Source organism: Lygodium microphyllum, chromosome 21, assembly GCF_053477565.2.
Source record: "Lygodium microphyllum isolate KBCC chromosome 21, Lygodium_microphyllum_v1.1.10, whole genome shotgun sequence".
NCBI lineage: Eukaryota > Viridiplantae > Streptophyta > Polypodiopsida > Schizaeales > Lygodiaceae > Lygodium > Lygodium microphyllum.
This window is the reverse complement of record NC_141155.1, coordinates 102,555,482-102,579,999: the sequence shown is the minus strand read 5'-3', so window position 1 is coordinate 102,579,999 and position 24,518 is coordinate 102,555,482. Positions and strand designations below refer to the sequence as shown.

Sequence of the window (24,518 nt, the reverse complement as noted above, 5' to 3'; positions counted from 1 at the left end):
AACCTAATTATGATGCAGCTTTAGGAAAAACGAAGAGCATGTCAAACTTTACAAGCTCAATTGGCCACTCTTCAACCATCTATTGCCGATCAAGATGAACCGCAACCTGAAGATGTTATATGACGCACGATCGATGCAACACTCAAAGCACAATCTATCCGGAAAAAAGCCAAGAAGTGTAAAAGAAATTTCAAATTCCATATTTTTAATGGCTTACGCAATGGAAAGATTGTTCTTGCTTTTATCTGTCACTTTGATGATTATTTCCATGAAGAATGGTATGTCGAAAAAGACAAACTCAAGTGTGTCACTAAACATTTAGTGGACAGAGCATCGCTATGGTAAACTGTTGTCCGCAAAAGCATTGATTGTCCTACTACTTTGTGAGACTTTTTAAAAGAAAATTTTGTAAAATTTTCCTCCACCTCAATTCCACGAAAAAGCAATCAAACAGTGGGATCTTCTGTAACAAAGAGATCACGAGCCTATTTCACAATATATCGAGCGTTTCTGGAGTGCCTTATTCCAACTTCGAATGCTCAAAGATATACCTAAGGCGATCCATAAGCGCAAATTTATGTATGGTTTGCTTGGTCACTTCTATGCAGAAGTGAACATGTTCAAGCCAACGACTCTCAAGGATGCAATTTCCTTGATCCATGATGTTGAAGACAAAATTAGAACACGAGAGAAGTGACCACAACAATTTTCAAATAACGATAACTTCGATACAAAGCACTTCAATTCTAACTTTCGAAGATTCAATCAAAACCGCTTTGTTCCATTTTCATTCTGTAAATCTTGGACACGACCCCCTGCTTTACCATCAAACACAAATCCAAATTCGAAGCCATCTCTCTAGCCAAATCCCAACATTTCTAAACTCCCCACTATTATCAATAATATTTCCAAAGCTAAATCCAGTCTGCTATAAGTATCATCAACCTGGACATCTACCGGTGAATTGTCAATCCAAAAAGCCAACTATTCACATCAACTACTTGGGAGCAATTGAAGATAAACACCATGAAAAAATACCAGATTTTATAGAAGACGATGATAATATCGCTACTACTTCATATACTTTATCAGATATGCCAGATCTCCATTCTTTATTAACGATGAAATATATTATGCATGATAGAGAAAAGACTATTTTACATGATGATAAGAGCACACACGATTTTATTTCTACAAAATTAGTCGAAAATTTGAATTTACATATTGTTTCGACTCATTATCGCATCAAGGCTGCATTCTTAAGCACTAGATACAATGAAACACAAGAAGTGCATGACTTAGAAATTAAAATCGGTGATTATGTTGAGCGTAAAAATTTATTAGTTGTTACAATCTAGTGACATTATCTTAAGAATGCCTTGGCATCATCAATATAATCCCGATATAAATTATTCAACGCATTCAATGAAGATTTATTCTAATGGAAAACAAATTATATTGCATGGTATACACATCTTTGATGATTTTCCATTGCTTAGTTATATACAGACTAAACGTGCATTAAGAAAATGTAGCAAATCTTACTTAATATGGGTGAATGAAATTGAAACTAAGGAAAATTAGATACATCCTAGACACATACAATTTCTTTCACAATTAAAGATTGTTTTGCTGCTAACTTACCACCTAAGTTACCATCTACACGTCCTAAAGATCATAAAATAGATTTAATTTCAAGTTCTCAACCACCATGTAAAACATCTTATTAACATAATCAAATTGAGCAAAAAAAAATTCAAAACCAAGTTGAAGAATTGTTAACCCAAGGACTCATTAGACCTAGTAGTTTTCCTTTTGATGCACATATCGTATTAGTCAAGAATACAAATAACACATATAAAATGTGCATTGATTATCGTACCCTAAATAAGATCGCTATCAAGAATAGATATCCAATCCCTAGGATAGATGACATCATGAATAAACTACAAGGGACTACAATATTTAGTAAAATAGATCTTAAATCTGAATACCATCAAGTACGACTGAACACATCTAATATTTCAAAACTACATTTAAGACTCAATATAGACATTATGAATTCCTTATTATGTATTTTTGTTTAACTAATGCACCAGCCACATTCAGTTGTATGATAAATCGCATATTTAGCATCAACATTGTATCATTGTTTTCTTTTATGGCATATTGATTTTCAGTAAAAATAAAAGCGAGCATTATAAATATTTATCCTTGGTTTTTAAATTATTAAAAGAGAATTAATTATATGCTAATCCTGAAAAGAGTGAATTTTTTCAAACCCACATTGAATACTTAGGACATATTGTTTCCTCTGAAGATATTAAAGTTAATCCTAAAAAAATAAAAGCAATTTTGAATTGATCGATACTTAAAAATGTACATAAATTATGTTCTTTTTTAGATGTTATTAGCTTTTACAAAAAATTTATGAAAAAAAATTCATTGCTTAAATTACCTTTGATAAAATTATTAAAAAATATATTATGTATCATTAATTTAAAAATCGATAAGTCTTTTGATTTACTGAAACATGCCTTAATACATACTCCTCTATTACAACTACCTGACTTTAATAGACCATTTTTCTTAGTAGTCATTGACGCTAGTAGATTTGGAATAAGAGTTGTCATTATGCAAGATTCACATCCCATAGCCTACTCTATCTACAAACTTAAACCCTCTGAACTTAAGTATTCTACCTATGATAAGGAATTCCTAGCTGTAGTACAAGCTTTACGACAATGAAAATATCATTTAATGAGATTTAAATTCATGATCAAAACTTACCAACAAAGTATCAAACATCTCCTTAGTCAGCCACAAATCTTTGACCGTCATATTAAGTGGGCTGCTTTTATTCAAAGTTTTCATCCACTTATCCAATATCAACCCGAAAAAAAAATTTATTACTGATGCCTTGAGTAAAAGACCAACTATTCATAATATTTCTATGATATCTTTTAATTCACTTATTCCTATGAAAAAAACCTATAATCAAAACCCTAATTTTCAAGCTAATTAGAATAAATTAATTACAAATAACTGAATTCCAATTGACTCATTGTCTTATGCTAATGGATTTATATTTTATGATAAAAAATTATATATAATTATTTCATTTAAATCATTTGTGTTACATGAAATTCATTGTCTCCCATATCAAGGCCATAAAGGTATTATTTTCACTTTACGTACATTAGTTAAAGATTTTTACTGACCACAGATAAAATTTTATGTTTCTAACTTTGTATGTGAATGTTAATTTATCAAAGAGTTAAATGACACCATGGTAAGCAATATGATTTGTTAATACCTTTACCAATTCTAAAATAACTATGGAAACATATTTCAATGGATTTTTTTTTTGTTTGCTTAACACTCAAGCTAATCATGATATGATTTGAACTATTGTTGATCGATTTAACAAACAAGCATATTTCATTCCATGCAAAAAAACGTTAACTACATTTCAAGCTGCACAATTGTTTTTTAAAACTGTTTTCACTAACCATGGTTTACCAAAAGTTATTATTTCTGATCGTGATTCTAGATTCTATAATAATTTTTAGACTACTTTGTTTATTAATTTAAATACAAAGATTGATTTTTCATCTACGTTTCGTCCTGAAACAAATGGACAAACAAAAGCTACAAACAATACAATTTTGGATCTTTTGCGTGCATGCACAATTTCAAAACCACAAATATAAGATACACACTTGTATTTACTTTAGTTTACATATAATAACACCCCGTATATAGCTACACAAAAAGCACCATTTAAAATCATTTATGGATATAGATTGTATACACCTGTTACCTCATTGTCAAACAAAGTTAAAGCTGTTGATGATATTATCAATATGCATGCTACTATTTTTTCTGAAGTCAAAGAAATGATTGCGAAAGCCTAGCAATCATACACAAAACAAGCTAACAAAAAAAGAAAAGCTATGAGTTTCATAGTTGACGATTATGTTTGGTTACGTATTAAAAAGAGAAGATTACAAAGTGTTGAGAAACACCCTATTGTAAAGTTAGCTCCTAGATTTTATAGACCTTTCAAAATCATTCACAAAATCAACAACGATGCATTTAAATTAGAATTATCCCAACACTGAAAAAGCCATACTACTTTTCATGTCAGTTTGTTACGACCTTTTAAAGGCCAACTACTTGTCCACCCTGTCTATGAAAAGTCTCCTTTATTAGAAGAAAAAACTAAAATCCTTGAACCCAAAACTATTTTAGACACAGATTATATGATCACTAGAACTGGTCGTAGATATTCTAGATATTTGGTAAAGTTTAAAAATCATCCTATTGAAGAGACCCAATGGATGCACGCTCGTGATCTAAGTACTTACCCCTCACTGCTCACTCCACATTAAGCTAATAACAATTGAGGACAATCGCTATCTCACTCTTGTGGTATGATACCATGAGGCATATTCCATGGTGGATTCCGTGAGGTTTTGCGGTGGATTTCATAAAACTATATTTATTTGCCAAGACTCGTATACAATGTAGATTCTTTGTGCGAAAAGTTAACGGGAACACTTATCCTTTTCGGACATCACATTAACTTAATGTGCAAGTGAGTGATTCCATAGCGGGTGTTTCCGCAAAATACATATTTAAATTAATGAACATTTATGAGTTTAAAGTGCACACTCGTATTAAATTAAGGTTAATGCAAAGTTCCAACCTATTTATTTATTTTGTATTTGAAGACTGCTAAGTATTCACTTTTGTCGATTTAATTTTATTATTTTTTAACAATTGTAAATGCTTCAGTTGATGTGTAGAGCAAGTGGCGATGGCGTTGAGAAGTACTGAGTGATAGCATATATTCAAGTTACTTAGAAAAAATTATCATTTTTGATGGGCACGTGTCTTATCATTAAAGGAGTGACGCTAATATTTATTTAGGCGCACTTATTTATTTAAGTGCTTGACATATATCTATTATTTTGTTTGCGCATGGACGCATGGTTTAAATATTTATTATTGGACATTGTATTTAGACACTGCCCAACTCTTGGGCTGTTCAATCGCTATATTCTTTATTTGGACAAAAGTAAACACAAGCTAAAGCATGCTAATTGTAAAATTGTGCTATTTTTTAGCTTTGAGACGAATAAATTTATAAATACATGCTTTGTGGAGTACTCACACAAGGCATAGGGGGAGATTGTATCCAATTCGTCTTTTTATCTCATGTCGTATAAGTCTATTCTTTTGATTTTTTAGCTTAAAGTAGAGTTCTTTATTCTTGGGAACCTTCCGGCACTCGCTACGTACGCATACAGCATCCAATTTGCACAACACCACATCCCATGCAAATGCATCCTTAACAGGACATCCTTGAGCCAAACATGTGATCCCACCCTTGACATGTCATCATAGAACCTTCTAGAAGATATCCCATGTCATTGCCCACATCATTAATGATGTTATTATAGAACCTTCTAAAAGATATGCCATATCATCTCTTACATCATATCGATGATGTCATCATGAAACATTCTAAAAGATCTTTAGCCGCTCTCCAACACCTATAAAAGGAGGGGTTCACTTTTGAGCTCCTTAGTCTTGCCAATGCCAATCTTGGAATCAAGGAGTTGAGATCTCCAAGTAACTTTGAGTTCTAGTTTTAGTTATTGTCTAGTCATGGTATCTAGTCTTGTCTTGTCTTCCATTTTACTCCTGTTGTCTTATTACCTTGTAATCTTGTAGTACACAATCTTATCTAGTATCATCTTGTATCTTGTTCATTCCCATTGAGGGAGATCTTATCATTCTAATATCTTGTATCCATACCTACAGTCCCAGGTTGTGGGATCCTCCTATCGAGTCACGTTGTCTATACCTACGGCCTCGGGTTGTGGGGTTTTCTATATCTTGTTAAGTTATCATTGTACATTGTGCCCCTATGTGGGATTATCTTGTAATCAGAATTTTTGCAACAAATCTTGCATCTAGTCTAGTCTCTTAAGCACACTCTAGTACTCCCATAATAGTTTGGCAAGACTCCTTTTTAGATTTACTGAGCACCATGGAGGTGACCCTTGAAAGAATCGTGACCTCCCTTCAAAATATTAAGCACTCAAAGACTCCTGCTGGAGCCCCAATTCAGTTCGTGAAGAAGAAAGACAAGTCATTTTGAATGTGTGTGGATTATCAAGGACTCAATAAGATAACAATCAAAAATCGATACCATTTTCCATTGATACCATAGCTCTTGGAACACCTTGAAAAGCCAAGATCTTCACAAAGATTGATCTAGGAGGGGCTTACAATCTTGTACAGATCAAAGGAGATGAATGAAAGACAACCTTCTACACAAGGTATGGTCACTTCAAGTATGTTGTTATGCCATTCGGTCTCACCAATGCTCTTGCAATGTTTCAACATAATGAATGATATCTTCAAGAGCATCTAAACGATTTCATAGTTATATACTTGGATCATATCTTGATATTCTCAAATTATCCAGAGGAGTATGAGCACCATGTAAATTTAGTTTTGGAAAAGCTCAAAGAAAAAGGACTATATGAAAAACTTCAAAAGTGTTTTTTCCATAAGATGAAAGTGGAATTCTTGGGGTACAATGTCTCCCAGAGAGGAATCTTTATGGATCCCAAGAAAATTGAGACTATTCTTGACTGATTGACACCCACATGTATCCACGATATCCAATGTTTCCTTGGCTTTGCCAACTTCTACAGGATATTTATCAAGGATTACTCAAAGATAGTCACACCACTCATGAGACTCATGGGAAACTCAAAGTTCCCATGGACCCCAGAAGCCAAGAAGGTGTTCCAGACTCTAAAAACCGATTTTACCACTGCTCCAATTCTAGTCCAGCCAAATCCTACCAATGCATTTTTCTTGGAGACCAATGCATCAGACTATGCCTTAGGAGCCATCTTGTTCCAGCATGGAGATGATGGTCATGTGCATCCAGAGTTCTCCCCTCCAGAGATAAACTATGAGATCCATGACAAAGAACTCCTTGCCATTGTAAATGCCTTTGATACTTAGCACCATCATCTAGAGGGTGCAACCCATAAAGTTATTGTCTATACATATCACAAAAATCTAGAATACTTTATGACAACCTACATCTGCAATCGAAGACAATCTCGTTGGGTTAACTTCTTATCTACATTTAACTTTGTCATCACCTATCACCCATGACGTCAACAATGCCAATCAGATGCTTGATCAAGAAAATCCTACCTTGCACCTAAGAACGAGGAAGAATCTTTTGATCAACAACGAGTAATACTACTCAAATAAGAGCATCTCCAACTAGCAACCATCTCTAGTTGTCACCAAGACAACCCTACCTTGATCCAGTTAATCCATGAAGCCTTGTCGCATGATAATTTGGCTAACTATGTCAAGAGAAAAAAGAAAATAATATTTGTGAGTTTCAAGAAACTAATGGATTGTTATACTATTAGGATCTACTTTACATCCGTCAAGGAAAGCCGAGACTCCAAGTACTCCAACAACGCCATGACACCCCAACAGCAAGACACTTTGGAGTTAACAAGGCCTTAGAGCTTATTTCAAGACCACCAAGACCAGCACAAGCGCAGCTACCGCTAGACTCTTCCTTAGATATATTTTTAGATTACGTGGACTTCCATACTACATCATTAGTGATCGGGGTTCCTAATTCATATCTAGTTTTTGGAAGAGCCTTTGCAACCTCCTTGGAGTCCGAGTTAAGTTATCCACAACCAATCATCCACAAATTGATGGTCAAACAGAACGGGTAAATCAAGTCTTGGAACAATATCTTTGTTGCACCATCAACTACCATCAGATTAGTTTGAGCTCTTGCCCTTTGGAGTTTTTTCTTATAATAATAGTATCCATGCATCTACTAAGCAAACTGCTTTCTCTTTGCATACTATGGCCAACATCCAAGGATAGATGTATATCTCTCTAATTAAGTAAAGAACCTTGTTGCCTGAGATAAAGCTCAACAACTAGCAGATATACACCAAGAAGTCAAGCAACAAATCCAAAAGGCTCGTAATCAGTACAAGCACTTGTTGAGAAACCCTTCACCTGCAATTTTGCATTTTGTGTTTAGGGTTTCACAATGGAAAGCCCCAAAAAGGAACTGGGCATCCACAGTGGGGCGCCACCCTAGACAGGCAGTGCCCTCACTCTGGGCGCTACCCTAGATAGTCTCTTGCCTATTTATAGGTTGCCTCTATCACTCATTCTTTACGGCTGATTCATTCAATCCGTCACCTCTTCTCTCCAACCTCTCCACTACCCTCACACCCCTTCATGAGGAGGACATTGCGGTTCGTGGTTCGTGGTTCGTGGATGTCTTCATCATCTTCCTTGTGCTATGGCACTCTTGTTTCCTTGTATCACATTCACTCCATGATTTATATCTTCATCATTCCATTCATCAGAGTTTCCTCTCTCTTCTCTTCTCTTCTCAGTGTTTGTGGAGTTCACTTTGTGTTTCTCCCCGCAAACCCTACTATCTCATCGGTACGTTGTCTTTTGACATGGTATCAGAGTTGAATCTGCTCAAACAATGGCAAAGAGCCTTTACTCCAATGAAAGAAAAGACCAGTGGCGGGTTTCAACATCCACTTCTCTTCTTCTTCTATTGCATCAACACCTTACCTAGTACCTGCTCTCCCTTGCATATGTTGTTTTATGTTTGCTGTACTTTGGTGACAGTTGACGGCTCCTTCATGTTGTTGGCAGCTGTTCCCTACAACCTAATGACTTAGTCAATCTATTGGCGACTATTCTCTGCAACAACTAGCAGCTATTCTCTACAACTGGCACCTCCTCCCAGTCAATTGGCAGCTCCTCTTGTTGTTGGTGGCTCGATCATTCTACTAGTGGTTCTTCTTTGCTCAGCTAATCTGCCAGTGGTTATTCTCTGCAAACTGGCAGCTCATCCTAGTCAGTTGGTGGCTCCTCTCTATTGTTTGGCGCCTCAGCCAGTTTACTAGTGGTTGTTCTCTACAACCTGGTCAGCAAGCAGACATGGAGGAGCCACCAGCTCTCAAACGCAAGGCAAACTCTTGGTCAGAGATAGCACCTCCCCCTACCTTTTCAGCCTGTGTTTCAATCAGGCAACATTTGGTAACAACCTTCTCCCTCTCTGACCAACAATCTGCCCTACATTTGATAGCTAGCGACTGCTCATTGACTGTTGTAGTAGCTCATCCCTAACTACTAACGGCTCCTCCTTGACTGCTGGGGGCTCATCCTTGACTGTTAGCGGCTCCTCCCTGACTATTGGCGGCTCCTTATCTGTTGTGGCAGCTCCTCCTGGTCAGTTACAAGCTGCGTTTGCAGCTAACAACTCCTCCCTGCAGTAGGCATCTCACTTCCAGCCCTCTTCCATTGCCCTCCCAGCCCTTGAGGTGAACATTGTAGTTCATAGTTCGTGGTTGATCTCTTCCTTTTTCAACAAGGCACAATGATACCCATAGCTTCTTTACCAATAGATGACCAATCTACTGGGTGCTCCTATTGTGGCATCATCGGATACACCACTGATGCTTGCCAACTTCCACCTTTGCTCCCCACCTCCTGGAGTACTCCCATCCGACACTATCTTTGCCACCTCTCCTTTCTCGGCCACAGAGATCGTTCTACATCAGCTATTAGAGTATTATGCTCAAGGTAACAATATGCATCCAATACACACTAAGTCCTTTTGAGCACATGGAGGATCGATTGGCGCTACGACCATGAAAGGTGAGAAGGATCAAAGCTTGCTTGGAAGTGAGCTATAGTGGAGAGAAAGAGCAAGAAGAGAAACACAAATGGGAACTCCAACAGTCACAATGTTGAAAGATGAGAAGGATCGAAGCTTGCTTGGAAATGAGCTATGGCGGAGAACAAGAGGAAGAAGAGAGAGACACAAATGGGAACTCCAATAGTCACAATGTGTGATCGAGCCTTCCTTTATTCAAATTGTCACTGGAAGAATAGAAGTGACGGTGACGCACGCCCACTACATGCAGTGTGCAGTGACGGGTATTGTTAGTATAGTAATACACTGGTGGCTAGGCAGAGGCGCCTTTATTCCCAACAACCTCCCACTTAAAGGTAAATCTACTCCAGTGAGAAGTGAAAAGAAAAAGAAAACACAATACAATGTACATGTGTACAACAGGATGAGGAAAAACGTCATCTCATCCAACGCCCATCAATCTCCTCAGGAAGGCAAAGTGCTCAGTAGTGAGGCTTTTCATAAGCATATCTACAGGATTTTTGTCAGTGGAAATCTTGACAAGGTCAACAGACTTGTCCTCCACGACCCCATGTATGAAGCGATACCTCACCTCAATGTGTTTCGTCTTTGCATGGAAGACCGGATTCTTCGCTAGCTAAATAACACTCATAGAATCGGAATGCAATGTAGGTATAGTATCAATCCCAAGGTCATGAACCAAATGGCCCAACCATACGGCCTCCTTGCAAGCCTCAGTGGCCGCAACATACTCGGCCTCAGTGGTAGAGAGAGTTGTATACTTCTGAACCCTGGACATCCAAGAAATAGCACCTCCAGCATAGGTAAAGACATAGCCGGAACTGGACTTCCTACTATCTGCATGTCCTGCATAATCGGAGTCTATGTAGCCCACAACCCTTGTATCCTGGCTACCATAGCAAATACACATATATGTTGTGCCCTTCAGGTATCTCATAATACCCTTTACGGCATCCCAATGCTTTTTGCCAAGTGTAGCCATATAGCGTACCACAACACCAACTGCAAAGGCAATATCTGAACAAGCGGCTGTCATGGCATATATCAAACTACCCATGGCTAATCCATAAGGGATCTTGGCCATCTCGGCCCTCTGCTCATATGCCTGTGGACAATCGGCCTGTGAAACCTTCACATAAGAAGGTAATGGACAACCAATAGGCTTTATGTCCTACATGAGAAAACGCTCCAAGACTTTATGAATGTATTCCCTTTGCGAGAGGTAGAGTAGTCCCTAATGCCTGTCGCGCTTAATGTGCATACCAAGAATGTAAGAGACCTGTTCCAAATCCTTCATCTTAAAGCTCTTCTTTAGCTGAGATTTAAGAGCATCTAGCTCATCATGAGCTTTTCCTGCTATCAGCATATCATCCACATAAAGTACCAATATAAGCAAGGAGCCATCATGGGCTTTCTTCGAGTAAAAACATAGATCCATAGCACTCCTGCTGTAGCCCTATGATTGCATAAAGGCATCAAACTTATGATACCACTCCCTAGGTGTCTGCTTCAAGCGATAAAGACTTTTCTTCAACTTGCACACTAGATGCTCCCTCCCAGGTTCTGCAAAGCCCTTAGGCTACTCCATGTATATCTTATCATGTAAATCCCCATGCAAAAATGCAGTCTTGACATCCATCTGGTGCAAGTCCAAGTCAAGTTGCGCCACCAAGGCCAAAACCAAGCGTGGGGTAGTCATCTTGACCATAAGAGAAAAGACTTCATCAAAGTCAACTCCATGCTCCTATTTAAAACGCTTAGCGACAAGTCTTGCCTTATAAGCCAACTTGGGGTTTCCAAGGGTACTTTTTAGCGTGTACACCCATTTGCATAGCAAAGCCTTCTTGCCCTGAGACAATGCAACCAAATCCCAAGTCATATTCTTGTGCAAGGACTCTATCTCAGACTGCATAGCCCTCTCCCAAGAGCTGCGCATACCCTCATCATAGGTGAGAAGCCCTTCTGCATCTGTAACCAAGACGTAATGCATCGAGGCCTCAAATCTATCAAGTGGACATCTATCTCTAGTAGACCGACTCATACTAGGCTCTGCTGCCTGTGCAACACTCTAGCCATATGTACCAACTGTTTCTGCAAGCTGTCCAACTGGTTGTATAGGAGCACATGGCTCCTCTTGGAATATAACCCTACGTATCTCTACCACCTTAGCCTGCATATGCATCTTGTCTTCGTGGAAGACTACATCATGGTTGTGGATGACTTTCCGCGCTTGCGGATCCCAGAGGCGGTAACCCATCTCACCTGCATCTCCATAGCCAAGGAAAATGCATTTGACACTCTTAGGATCCAACTTAATATGCTTGTCTTTGGACACATGGCTGAATGCCTCACATCCAAAGACACATAGATGCATATAAGATGGAGATTTCCCAATCTATACCTCATGTCAACCAAGGTAGCATAAATTCCACCCAACAACGAAGTGTCCACATCCAAATAAAGACTCAATAGCTCTCAAATAGCATATCCAAACATAAACCATGATGACCAAGCATCAATACATCCAACAGACACCTGAATGTCAACAAATAGCATTATGCATAAGCCGTCCTTGATAAAACCTTGCTACCCAAACAATGTACAGCTGTAAATCCCTACATAAATGAAGCTATGGAAGCTCAAATCAAGTCCCAAAGCATCTCAAAACATTGGACAAACATCCCCAAAGTATCTGGGCATCAAATACCAAGCCTCGAGAGCATCACATAAGCTAAGAGCATGACATTTTCTTGCTGTAAATCAACTCAGATCTGTTACAGAAAATACTGTGATCAGAATTTGACAGATCTCGAGGGGAAGAAGCCATGGCTTGGCATTGAAGCTCCAAGCTCTAGGTCTTCAATTTGGGTGGTTGTCGGACCAAGCTCCATGATCAAGCTCTAATCCAAAGCTCTGATACCAGTTGAAAGGTGAGAAGGATCGAAGCTTACTTAGAAGTGAGCTATGGCAGAGAGCAAGAGCAAGAAGAGAAAGAGACACAAATGGAAACTCCAACAGTCACAATGTGTAATCGGGCCTTCCTTTATTCAAACTGTCACTAAAAGAATAAAAAATAAAGTGATGGTGACAGGCGTCCGCCACCTACAGTATGCAGTGGCGGGTACTGTCAGTGTAGTAATACACGAGCAACTAGGCAGAGGTGCCTTTATCCTCAATAGACCACCTGGAGATCGTCGCATGCCAGCAGCAGTCTTCTTCCACCCATTTTTGGGTACATTGACTACCACGGTCCGCGGTTCTACAATCCGCTCCATTAAGAGATAGCGATTGTTTGATACCGTCTCCTCGTCAGTCCACTTCAAGAGAAACAGTGGCTGCTCAACTCCCTCTTCTTCTATTTCTCGATCCGCTCCATTGAGAAGCAGTGATTGTTGCCCACTCATTGCTCAGTTTGAGCCCCACCCTTCACCCTCACCCTACTCAGGTTGGAGAGGCCATCTCTAGGAGTTCTTCACCACCCCAGATACCTTCTTGGGCACGACTCGCGCGCGGCACTTCCTTCATCCTTAGACATTTCAAAGTCCGTGATCCATGAGTTTTTGGATTCCCTATTTACCTCAGAGGGGCATGATCTTTCTTTGTCCTTTGAGGGAGCATCTATTGCGACTTCAAAGGAGGCTCCTATTCCTCCAATTTCAAAGGGGGTCCCCACCCACTACTCAATCCTTCGTACATTGTGGAGGAGGCATTTTACCTTCTTTTATCCTTGGATGGAGTGGCTTTCTTCTAGCGGTCATCTCACCTATTGATACCCAAGATCTCGAGGATCTACCTAGATCAAGGCCTTGGAGGTTCAACCGCAACTTGGTGATGAGGCCTTAGTATTCCTTCTTGCATGGATGCACGAAGGTAGTGGCTTCTTTCCCGAGGCTAAGTTTTGGGTTCTCCAATTCACTCTATTTACTATTCTTTACTGCAAGTTACCTTTCATGTGGAAATCTTGGATCTTAGCGATCCTCTACATCTTCTTCCTCCTCTTCTTCTTGCCTTGGTTACTTGGTCAGTATGGAGCCACCTCCCGAGATCGAGTACGAGCATATCCTTATGGTTCTCGGCACCACACAAAGTCCTGGCATTCCTCCTATGCATTGCATGTTTTCCTCATCTTTGTACTTGGGCGCTTGGGCAAGTGAACAATTTCCCTACGAGGGATAGTGTCCAAGTGGCACATGTTACATGAGCATTCTTCAGCATGTAGCATTCCATCTCCACCTCACTCTTCTCTTCTTCCCATTTTTGGGCTTGAGAGGGGGTGTTGAGAAACTCTTCACCCGTAGTTTTACGTTTTACATTTTGCGTTTAGGGTTTCGCATTTTGTTTAGGGTTTTATAGTGGACAGTCCCAAAAATATGCTGGGCACCCACAGTGGGGCTTCACCCTAGATAGCCAGCACCCTCCCTCCGTGCGTCGCCCTAGACAGTCTCTTGCCTATTTATAGGCTGCCTCTTTTACTCATTCTTTACGACGGTTGATTCATTCTGTCCATCACCTCGTCTCTCCAGCCTCTTCACCACCCTCACACCCCTTCAAAAGAACATTACGATTCGTGATTCGTGGTTGTCTTCATCATCTTCCTTGTATCACACTCACTCCATGATTTAGATCTTCATCATTCCATTCATTAGAGTTTCTTTTCTCTTCTCTTCTCTTCTCAGTGTTTGCCGAGTTCACTCTGTGTTCCTCGCAAACCCTACTGTCTTGCTAGTAGTTGTCTTTTGACAACACTATGTGGACCAACATTGTCTTCAACATCCAACATATACAGTCAATGAAAGTATGGTTACTTAGGTATAACTCCAAATAATAAGGCCCTCCAACAAGCTAGACCATTAGAGATTTGGGCCCTTCACTATCATAGCTTAGATCAATCCATTTTCTCACAAACTCCAACTCTCTAGCACCATGAAGATCCACCTAATCTTCCATGTTTTCTTACTTGAGCCATGCCACCATAGCTCACCGCTGAGGGGGGGGAGATCGAATCTCCCACCACCTATCCAGATTAAAGATCATGAAGAATTTGAGGTCAAGCATATCTTAGACTTGAGAATCTCCTGAGGTCAATTAGAATACCTTGTTCATTGGAAAGGATATGACATCAATGATTGCACTTACGAACCTACAAAATATCTCCAAAGAGCAACTCTCAAAGTTAAAGAATTTCATAAGAGAAATCCAACGAAACTTAGACCAAACTGTCAAGCCGCACCTCGTAAAACTCATTGCTAAAGGAGGGGTGATGTCACAAACATGCTATGATCAAGTGTGTGGATTAATTCTTGCTTATGCCATATGAATCCACACCCCATGTAAACACACCCTTAATAAGACATCCTCCAACCAACCATGCAAACCCACCCTTGGTATGTCATCATAGAGCCTTCTAGAACATATGTCATGTCATCATGCGTATCATTGATGATGTCATTATAGAACCTTCTAGAATACATGCCATGTCATTGCTTCCATTATCGATGATGTCATCATGGAACATTTTAGAAGATCTTTAGCCGCCCTTCAACACCTATAAGAGAAGGGGCTTGCCATAGAGCTCCTCAATCTTGCCAATACCAATCTTTGGAGATCAAGGTGAAGGTCTGTAAGTAAACTTTGAGTTCCAGTTCTAGTTATTGTCTAGTCATGGTATCTACTTTTGTCTTGTCTTCCATTTTACTCTTGTTATCTTGTCACCATGTAATCTCATAGTACAAGATCTTGACTAGTACTATCTTGTATCTTGTTTATCCCCATTAAGGGAGATCTTGTAATTCTGATATCTTGTATCCACACCTATGGTCTCGGGTTGTGGAATCCTTTATATGCTATCGAGTGCTATTGTTTGTACCTATGGTCTCAGGTTGTGGGATTTTCTGTATCTTGTTATCATTATACCTTGTGTCCCTACCTGGGATTATCTTGTAATCAAAATTCTTATAATAAATCTTGTATCTAGTCTAATCTCTTGAGCATAGTCTAGTGCTCCCATAACAACATGAACCATAAGCATCGGTATTTCAACTCAAGTAGTCAGTAAGCACCCGAGAAGCAATGGGCATGTATTCCACTATTCCACAGACCAAATGAGCTTCAGGCCCTACTTATTACATCAATTAAAAACCTTTGTAAAGTGCTCAAATTATTCCCATAACATTCCAATACATTGGCATAACATCCCCAGATGATCTAGCATCAAATAGACATCTCAAAAAGTATAAGTGACCTCTAAACAATGAGTGAAGTGTTGTCCCGAACTATATAATAGCAAATTGTTACAAGCTATGAATCCATGGCTGATCTCAAGAGCTTAAAATGATGTGTAAGATGACAAGACCGATATCGAGGAAAATTCCAAAGGTTGCCAAGTGTCGAGAGCAGTGCCAAGAGCTAGAGAATGGGACTGAAACTGTCAGGGAGTGGGCAATATCAAACAATAGGCACAATTCATGCTATCGGTGATGCTCTTACTATTGGTATTAAGGTCTTGGGAGCACTCTAAGGTGCTCAAAATAATTGAGTGATACCTTGTAACAAGTTGCAAAAGGGGAGACGACGCCAGATAGAAGATAGAGCTCAATGCATACTTCGGGGTGAAAAATCCACAACTGCCATGAATGAAAAGCCGAAGCTTTTCAAATCTGGGCAAGTAAATTGAAGGGAAAGAGCTCCTCAATGCAATGCAATGGCTCTCATACTAGTTGAAAAGAGATGAGCCTTGAAGTGGAAGCACAGAGCGAAAGCAAGAGCTATGGTGGAGAGAGAGAGAGAGAGAGAAAGAGAGAGAATGTGGGAATTCCAATAGTCACAATGTATGATCGGTCTTCCTTTTATTCAAATGTCATTGAAATAATAAAGAATGAAGTGACAGTGATGGATGCCTACCACTTGCAGTGTATAGGTATGCATGTATGTGGGTATTGTTACTGTAACTAATACTGAGGGGCTAGGCACAAGCACCTTTACCTCCAACAAGCTTATCCCCAAGGCTCAAGATAGATCTCAGCTATCCACAATTGGAGACCACTCACTATGCTAAACTTTAGCTACAAGGTTTTGGCTAAGTCTCTAGCATTGAGAGTGAAATTGTTGTGTGGTCGTATCATTCACAGGAGGCAATATGGCATGTCTCTGGAAAAGGATTTTATCAACTGATTCTATCAATTGATTATGCCATGTCTCTGGAAAAGGATTTTATCCTCATTAACATGGATTGGGATAAAACATATGATAGAGTCAACTGGAGCTTTATCTTGAGTATCCCAACTACTATGAGATTTGGGTCCATCTTTACCAATCTTGTCAATTCCTTATTCAAGGAGGCAATTGCTGCGATAAGCATTCATGGCACGGTAACATCCCCCTTGGCACTGCATAGATTGATCAGGCAAGGGTGCCCCTGGGCACCACTTTTGTTTGCTCTTATAACTGGTCCACTGCTCAGGAGGATGGACAAAGCATTACAAGAAGGCTTGATTAGAGGGCTGCCTTTGCCTGATGGCTCTCAATCTCCTGTACAATTCTTTGCTGCTGATGATAATGCTTCTCTAGTAGAGGCAGAGAAGGAATCTGTGACCCAACTGCTGGAGATTTACAATGAGTACTCTGAGCTCACGGCATCTAAAATCAATCAAAAGAAAACGGAAATTCTTTTCCTTTCATGGAAAGAGCCTGACTCCTGGATTTCTCAATTAGGCTACCCAGGTAAATTGTAAGGTATCCTGGGGTTCCCATTGGGGTGGGCATTACACTTAGTCAAATGTTTAACAGGTTCAATGAGAAAATTAAAGGCAAGTTACAATTATCTCTCTCCTTTGCTAGTAAGATAACAATAATTAAAAATGTTTTATCGTCAGCAACTGTCTGTGTCGATTTTGTATTGCCCTTTTCTTAGGTAGCTTGGTTCAAGGTAGAGAGATCTTTGAGGAAGTTCTTATGGTCCAAATATGAGGGAGATAGGTTCCCACTGATTGGCTGGGATATACTCACAGAAGATAGGAGATCAGAAGGCGCTGGTTTGGACTCAATGGTCCTGAAAGCACAATCCCTCTAGCTGTCCCTGCTACAAAGGATGGATCGATCACAAACCTAGATGGTCCTCATGGCCCACTGGATTGCAGATGCGAAGATCAAAGGGAAGAGGTGGGACAGAGTTAACTGGCAAGATGTCTTAACCTGCCCGCATTTAAAGATTAAGATCCCAGTCTCTATAGTAGTGTAGGGCATAGCACGCCAGTGGCAAGGAGTGCTTCACAATGTATCATGGGAGACAAGGGGGGCATCAAAGGGTGATTCCTCCTTAGATAGGAATATTTGGCTCTTCCCATTCACCTTTGACTCCCCATTTGCCCCAATTCATAGATATCCTAAACGTGCTGGACTGTTATTTAGTAAGGGGTTAAAAAGTGGGAAGATGTCTGGGACCCACTCAATAACTCATTCCTGCAAGTACAGGTTTTACAGAGGAGGTTTGGCCTTTAGCTTACAGGAGAACGATTGCCTGAGGGCAGTCATGCAATCACGCAGGGAAGAATGGCCAACTTCTGTGTTCAAAAGACATGATACCTTGGAGGACTTAGTCGTGCTGGCAAAGTCCTGAAGTTATGCAAACATAAGAAGGATCTAAAGGAAGCCTCTCCACCAATTGCCATGATACTCCATCACAAATGGAGAAAAGAGTGTCCTCTGGGCAATGTTCATACATGGAAAAGGAGAGTCTCCTCTGTGTGGAAGGCCTCCCCTTCCTTCAGATTGAATGTTCCGTGGGGGAGACTTATGCTCAAGAAACTACCACTGAGGGTCAGACTTAGCAAATGGTTTGGAGTCTCTCCTCTGTGTCCCTTCTGTGAGAAGGCAGAGGAAACTGAGAAACATGTCTTTTGGGACTCTGTGAATGTCAGGCTGATATGGGCTTCAATTAGGAAATGGTTGAAGGAGGCCAATCTCCAGAACGACCTCGGAATGACAAATGTTTTCTTTGCTGATCATACAGGTCTAGATAACAGCACTTGGAGTTTGCTAAGTATGGTGTCAGGGGATGCTCTGAAATTCATATGGAGCGAAAGAAACAACGTGGTTTTCAAGAGGAATCCTAACAAGATGCCCGATAGATGCTTAAATCAGCTTAAAACTGAAATAAAGTCACTGCTGGGATGCTGTAAAAGTAAACACTGGATTGTGAGGCTTTTTTTGAAGAAAATCAATGCTTTGGCTTGAGCCAAAGCTTGGCTTGAGCCAAGCTGCATCTAAATAATGCCGTACTTATTTTCACCTTTTGATATAACAAAGAGCGTATTATAGAAAGAACTTCGAGAAGAGAGTGAGTCTACAGTTGATGGAGAACAAATGCTCTTTGCTACCAAACTTCTGATTGAGTTCAATTTTGAAATTTGCAGTCGGTGCAGTGAGCACGTTTTGTATGCGAGGTGGATATAACCTTCATCATGCTTTTGTGTACCATTCTTGCGGCGGGTCTTCCATTCGTCATTAGAAGCAGCTTGATCGATCTCACCTGCACCCTCTGCGAGCCTTTCGACATCACGAACATGCAGCAGTTGAATAGGCAGGTATTCGATGACTGGTCCAGGAAAGAGGCACTGAAAACTTGCATGATGTAGAGAAATGTCTCTTGGTTTCAGATGTCTTTGTTGGCACCACCCTCTTGAGTGCTTATAGTACGTGTGGAAACATTTTGAAAGCAGAAAATGTCTTTTGAGGGTTGTTGAGCACAATGTTGTCTCGTGGAATGCAATGCTCTCAGCTTATGCTGAACAAGGCCATGGAGAGAAGAGTTTGCAGCTTTATAGGCAAATGCAGGAGGAGGGTGTTGGTTCAAAACGGCAGACATTCTTGGTTATTTTCCAAGTATGTGGTGCTCTTTTGGAAAAGAAAGAGGCTGCAGTGAATGAGGACAAAACAGCAAGCCAACTTAAACATTTTGACATTGGGAAAGCAATACATTCTGATGCTCGGAAAAAGGGATTGGCTTCAGATGAGTTTATTGGCAACACACTTGTATGTATGGAAAGGGTGGTCTTCAGAAGCAAACAACGTTTTTGACAAGCTCTCCAAACATGATGTTGTGTCATGGAGTGCAATGCTATCTGCACACCTTCAGCAAGGGCAAGGACCAAAAACTATACAGCTATACAGACAGATGCAAGAAGAGGGTATTGCACCAGACCAGGATACATTTGTCATCTCTCTTCAGGCATGTGGGACTTTGTTTGGAAGTGAATATTTGATTGCAGAGGAGGCTCAAGAAACCAAGGTTACTGTTTTGGATATTGGAAAGTCACTGCACAGAGATGCACGGAGGAAAGCTTACACTCCAAACATCTTCATTTATAACACTCTCATTAGCATGTATGGCAAGTGTAAAAGCATCACTGAAGCAGAGACTGTCTGATGGTCTCTCTCAACGTGACATTGTGTCATGGAATGCAATGCTGTCAGCTTATGTTGAGCTAGATCAGGGAGAAGAGGTGTTAAAATTGTACAGACAAATGATGGAGGAAGGCATTGATGGGGACAAGCAGACGTGTGATTGTTCTTCAAGCATGCAGTGCCCTTGGAGAAAGGAAAGATTTCACTTCTAAAGAGGACCAATTGATGTCTTTGGAAATTGGTCGGGCAATGCATGCTGATGCACAAAGAAAAATATTTACTCTAAATATGTTTGTGGGAAACTCTCTCATTAGTTTGTATGGAAAATGAGGTGACATTTTAGCTGCAGAAACAGTCTTTGACACTTTGTCAAAGATTGATGTTGTGTCTTGGACTGCACTGCGTTCTGCATATGCTGTGCAGGGTCAAGGAGTACAAGCTTTGCAATTGTACAAGCAGATGCAAATGGAAGGGGTTAGACCAAACCAGCAGACATTAGTGATCCTTTTTCAAGCCTGTAGGGTCCTTATAGAGATTGAAGATGCTACGAGTGTGGATGGAAGACCACTTAAACTAACATATATAGAGATCGGTAATGTACTACATGCTGATGTGCTGAGGAAGGGCTTCACCTCAGATGTATTTGTTGGGAATACCCTTATCAGTATGTATGGTAAGTGCGGAAACACTGGAAGCAAAGAGCATTTTTGCTGCTTTGCTGCGACGTGAGACAGTCTCCTGGAATGCAATGCTCTCAGCATATGTGGATCAGGGTCAAGGAGAGGAGGCTTTGCAACTGTTTAGACAGATTCAAGAGGAATGTGGACATCCAGAAAGACAGACATTTGTAATTGCATTTCAAGCATGTGGCCTCCTCTCAAGAAATATAGAATCCATGGATGCCAATGGGTGACTAATCACAATGATATCATTGGAAATTGGATGGGGATTGCATGCTGATGCCTTAAAGAAGGGCTTTTCAATGGATTCGTGTGTTGGTAACACACTCATGAGTATGTATGGCAAATGCGGGAGCACAGAAGAAGCTGAGAATGTGTTTTGACAATTACCAAAGTCCGATGTTGTGTCTTGGACTGCAATGATTTCAGCATATGTAGAGCAAGTCCAAGGGGCAAAGGCTTTGCAACTGTACAGGCAGTTGCAGGAGGAAGGGTCAAGTTACAATGAACAGACACTTGTAGTTGCCCTTCAAGCATGTGGTGCTTTAGCAGAAAAGGACACCATGCTGGTTGTGGAGGAAGAATCATTTAAAATGGTAACATAATCGGAAAATCGTTACATGTTGATGGATGGAGGAAGGGATTTTGTCTGATGTGTTTGTTGCTGACACTCTTGTGAGCATGTATGGCAAGTGTGGAAGTATCAATGATGCAGAACACATATTTGAGGAGCTATCCCAACGCAATGTTGTCTCATGGAATGCGCTGCTGTCAGTGTATGTTGAGCAGGGCCAAGAGGAGAAAGCCCTACTGACGTACAGGCAAATGCTGTAGGGAAAGGTCTGTTTAAATGAGCTGACTTTCGTGATTAGTCTTCAAGCATGTGGTGCCCTTTTAGGAAGAGAAGAAACACTTGGTATGGGAGAACATTTGGCCGACACGATGTGTTTGGAAATTGGGAAAGCATTACATGGCTATGCTTGGAGGAAGGGCTTTAGATCAGACATGCTTATTACAAATACCCTTATACATATTTATAGCAAGTGGGCAAATATTGCAGAAGCAGAGGTCTTTGAGGAGTCGCCAAAGCACAGCCTGTCTTTGTGGAATGTACTGCTGCTGGCATATATCGATCAAGGCCAAGGAGACAAGGTGTTGCAGCTGTACAGGCAAATGTTAGAGGAAGGTTAAAGTTGAGACCAGCAAACTCTTATGACTGCCATTCAAGCATGTGGCATGCTTGTAGGAAGGGAAAAATCTGTTGATGAAAAAAAGCAAGCCAAGCTGTGTTATTTTGAGATTGGTTGAGTGTTGCATACTGATGCTAGAAATAAAGGCTTCAGTTCAGATATTCTTGTTGCAAATGCCCTTTTAGGTCTGTATAGCAGCTTTGGAAGCGTCGAAGAAGTAGAGAGAGTGTTCAATGGGTTGTTGGAGGAGTGCAACATTTTGTCATGGAATCAGATGCTTTCACTTTATGTTGAAGCAGGCCCAAGAAGAAGAGGCTTTACAGCTCTATAGACAAATGGAAAAAAGTGGGACAACTATGGATGATGTTACAATTATATGTGCCCTGCAGCTCGCCATCTTAATAGGAAGCGTGGAAATATGCATGCACACTCATTTCAAAGCAATTTTTGCCGGATTTGACATCAATTCTCAGCTTGTAAATACTCTTATACGCGCTTATGGGAGTTGTGCGTGCATGTTAGAAGCTGAAGCAGTCTTATGTGGACACATTTATGCAGATGTTGTACCATATAATACATGCATTGCTGGCTATGCCCAATTAGGCAATTGTACAGAAAGTCTGCGAGTCTTGGAGGAGATAAATCTAAGAGGTAGTACACCAGATGAAATAACATTTTTATCCATTTTTTCAGCTTTGCAGTTACGACAGTTTTATTGACAAAGGTGTGGTCCATGAGAAGTGTTTATGGAATCAGTCCAACTTCATGGCATTATGTTGCTATGCTAGATCTCCTAGGGCGTGCAGGGGATTTTGGGAGGGTGGAAAACGTTGATTGCTACTGCGGCTTACTTGGACTTGGCATTTGAACGTCTGGAGCTTACTTTGGCTATTTCTTGGCTTGCCAAAGTTACAGTTTGGATGTACTTGATGTCTATGGATGCTATGTACAGATGCTACACGGCCTATATGCTCATGAGGTCTTATTGATACTTGATCTTGGATCTTCTGGCACTGGTGCTATCATATGCCCTTATTGAGCTTCTTTGCTTGATATTTACGGCTTTTGTGCCAGTGGGATCGTCTTTGGATGCTTGATAGACGGGCGGTTTATGTACTTGAGCACTCAAACACTTGAGATTGGGATATTCACTTGGATATTGCATGGTTGATATGCCGTGGTCCTCACAAATGTACTTGGGCTGATTTGGGCTTTGCACTCCCTAAGCATACACCTATTTGTGTCAGGTCTTGCTAGTGTTGTGTACACTTTGCCCTATTACACAAGGAGTGTGCTGACTTACTGAGGATTCATTTGACATGCTTGGGTGTTTGCTCGATGTCCGTATGACTGTCACATGTTGATTTATGCCCGCTTGATACCGGTTATGCTTTGACAGTCAGTGGTTGACTTGTACATTCATTTTGCTTACAGTTTGCTCTCATTGTACCTGGCTGTAATTTATTATAGCAAGTAGTTATGCATGGACTGATGTGGAATTTTCATGCTGAATCATCCTAATTTTATGTACTTTTGAAGATACTTGGTGGAAAACATCATTAGCTATCAGTTCGTGGTCATTTTGCCTTGGTTTTGGTGGTATTTTGACAGTTTACAGTAGAAAATAGCAAGCAGTTTTGGACTGTCTGCGCCGTTTTGGAGTGTAATATGGCATCTTCTTCCACTAACAATGCAATCTTCAATATCACTAAGCTTGATGGTACGAATTATGCCTATTGGAAGAGCCAAGTTTGGCAAGTATTGGTGCAAAAATCTCAGATCAAGCCACTAAGGATACATGGCGAGCAGCTCGAAACTATGACTGATAACGAATGGGATGAGCCTGATGAGTTATGCAAGTCCACCCTTATCTTGTCTCTCACTGAATAGGTGCATTGCAATGTGGTTGAAGAAGCACAGAGTGCTTGGCAACTTTGGGATAAGATCAAGAACCTCTATGACAAGAAAAGTCTGGCAAGTCAGATGTATTGGCTGAAGCAACTTATGGACCTGCGCATGAAGGAGAATATGACGATATTTGCTCATTTGAGCTAGTTCCATGCTATTCTCAAGAACTTGACTTCGTAGGGCATTACCTTTAATGATGAGGTTACTCCATTGTTTTTGCTTGGGACTCTGAGTGAGTCATGGGATGTATTTCGCACTGTCTTATGTGCTCCTACTACTATTTTTGAACTTGATTGATGTAGAGAGTGCTCTTCTATAGGAAGAGATCAACCGTAAGAACTTGAATGCCTCTCGTGTGTTGCATGCTTTGACTATTAGAGGTAGAGATAGTCATGGAAAGAATGACTGTGGGAATGACTGTGGCAGAGACTTGCAGAAGTCTAGGTCTAAATCGCATGGTAAGTCCCGCAACAAGTCTCGTGGGAGAAATGCTAATGTGGCATGTCATCATTGCGGCAAGAAGGGTCATATATACCCAGTGTCATGAGTTGTGCA

At 40.3% G+C, this 24,518-nt stretch overlaps 1 protein-coding gene and 1 pseudogene across 1 annotated transcript; both read left to right on the top strand.

Annotated features, from left to right (window-relative positions):
- Positions 1 to 16,974: 16,974 nt before the first annotated feature.
- LOC148018370 (pentatricopeptide repeat-containing protein At4g18520, chloroplastic-like) lies at positions 16,975 to 21,699 on the top strand (annotated as a pseudogene).
- Positions 21,700 to 21,807: 108 nt separating this feature from the next.
- Positions 21,808 to 22,774, top strand: LOC148018369 (putative pentatricopeptide repeat-containing protein At1g17630). Its single transcript, XM_087661568.1, has 3 exons — positions 21,808 to 22,034; positions 22,194 to 22,272; positions 22,355 to 22,774. Exons 1-3 carry the CDS (start codon positions 21,808 to 21,810, stop codon positions 22,772 to 22,774), a joined length of 726 nt encoding a protein of 241 aa, XP_087517694.1.
- Positions 22,775 to 24,518: the final 1,744 nt, after the last annotated feature.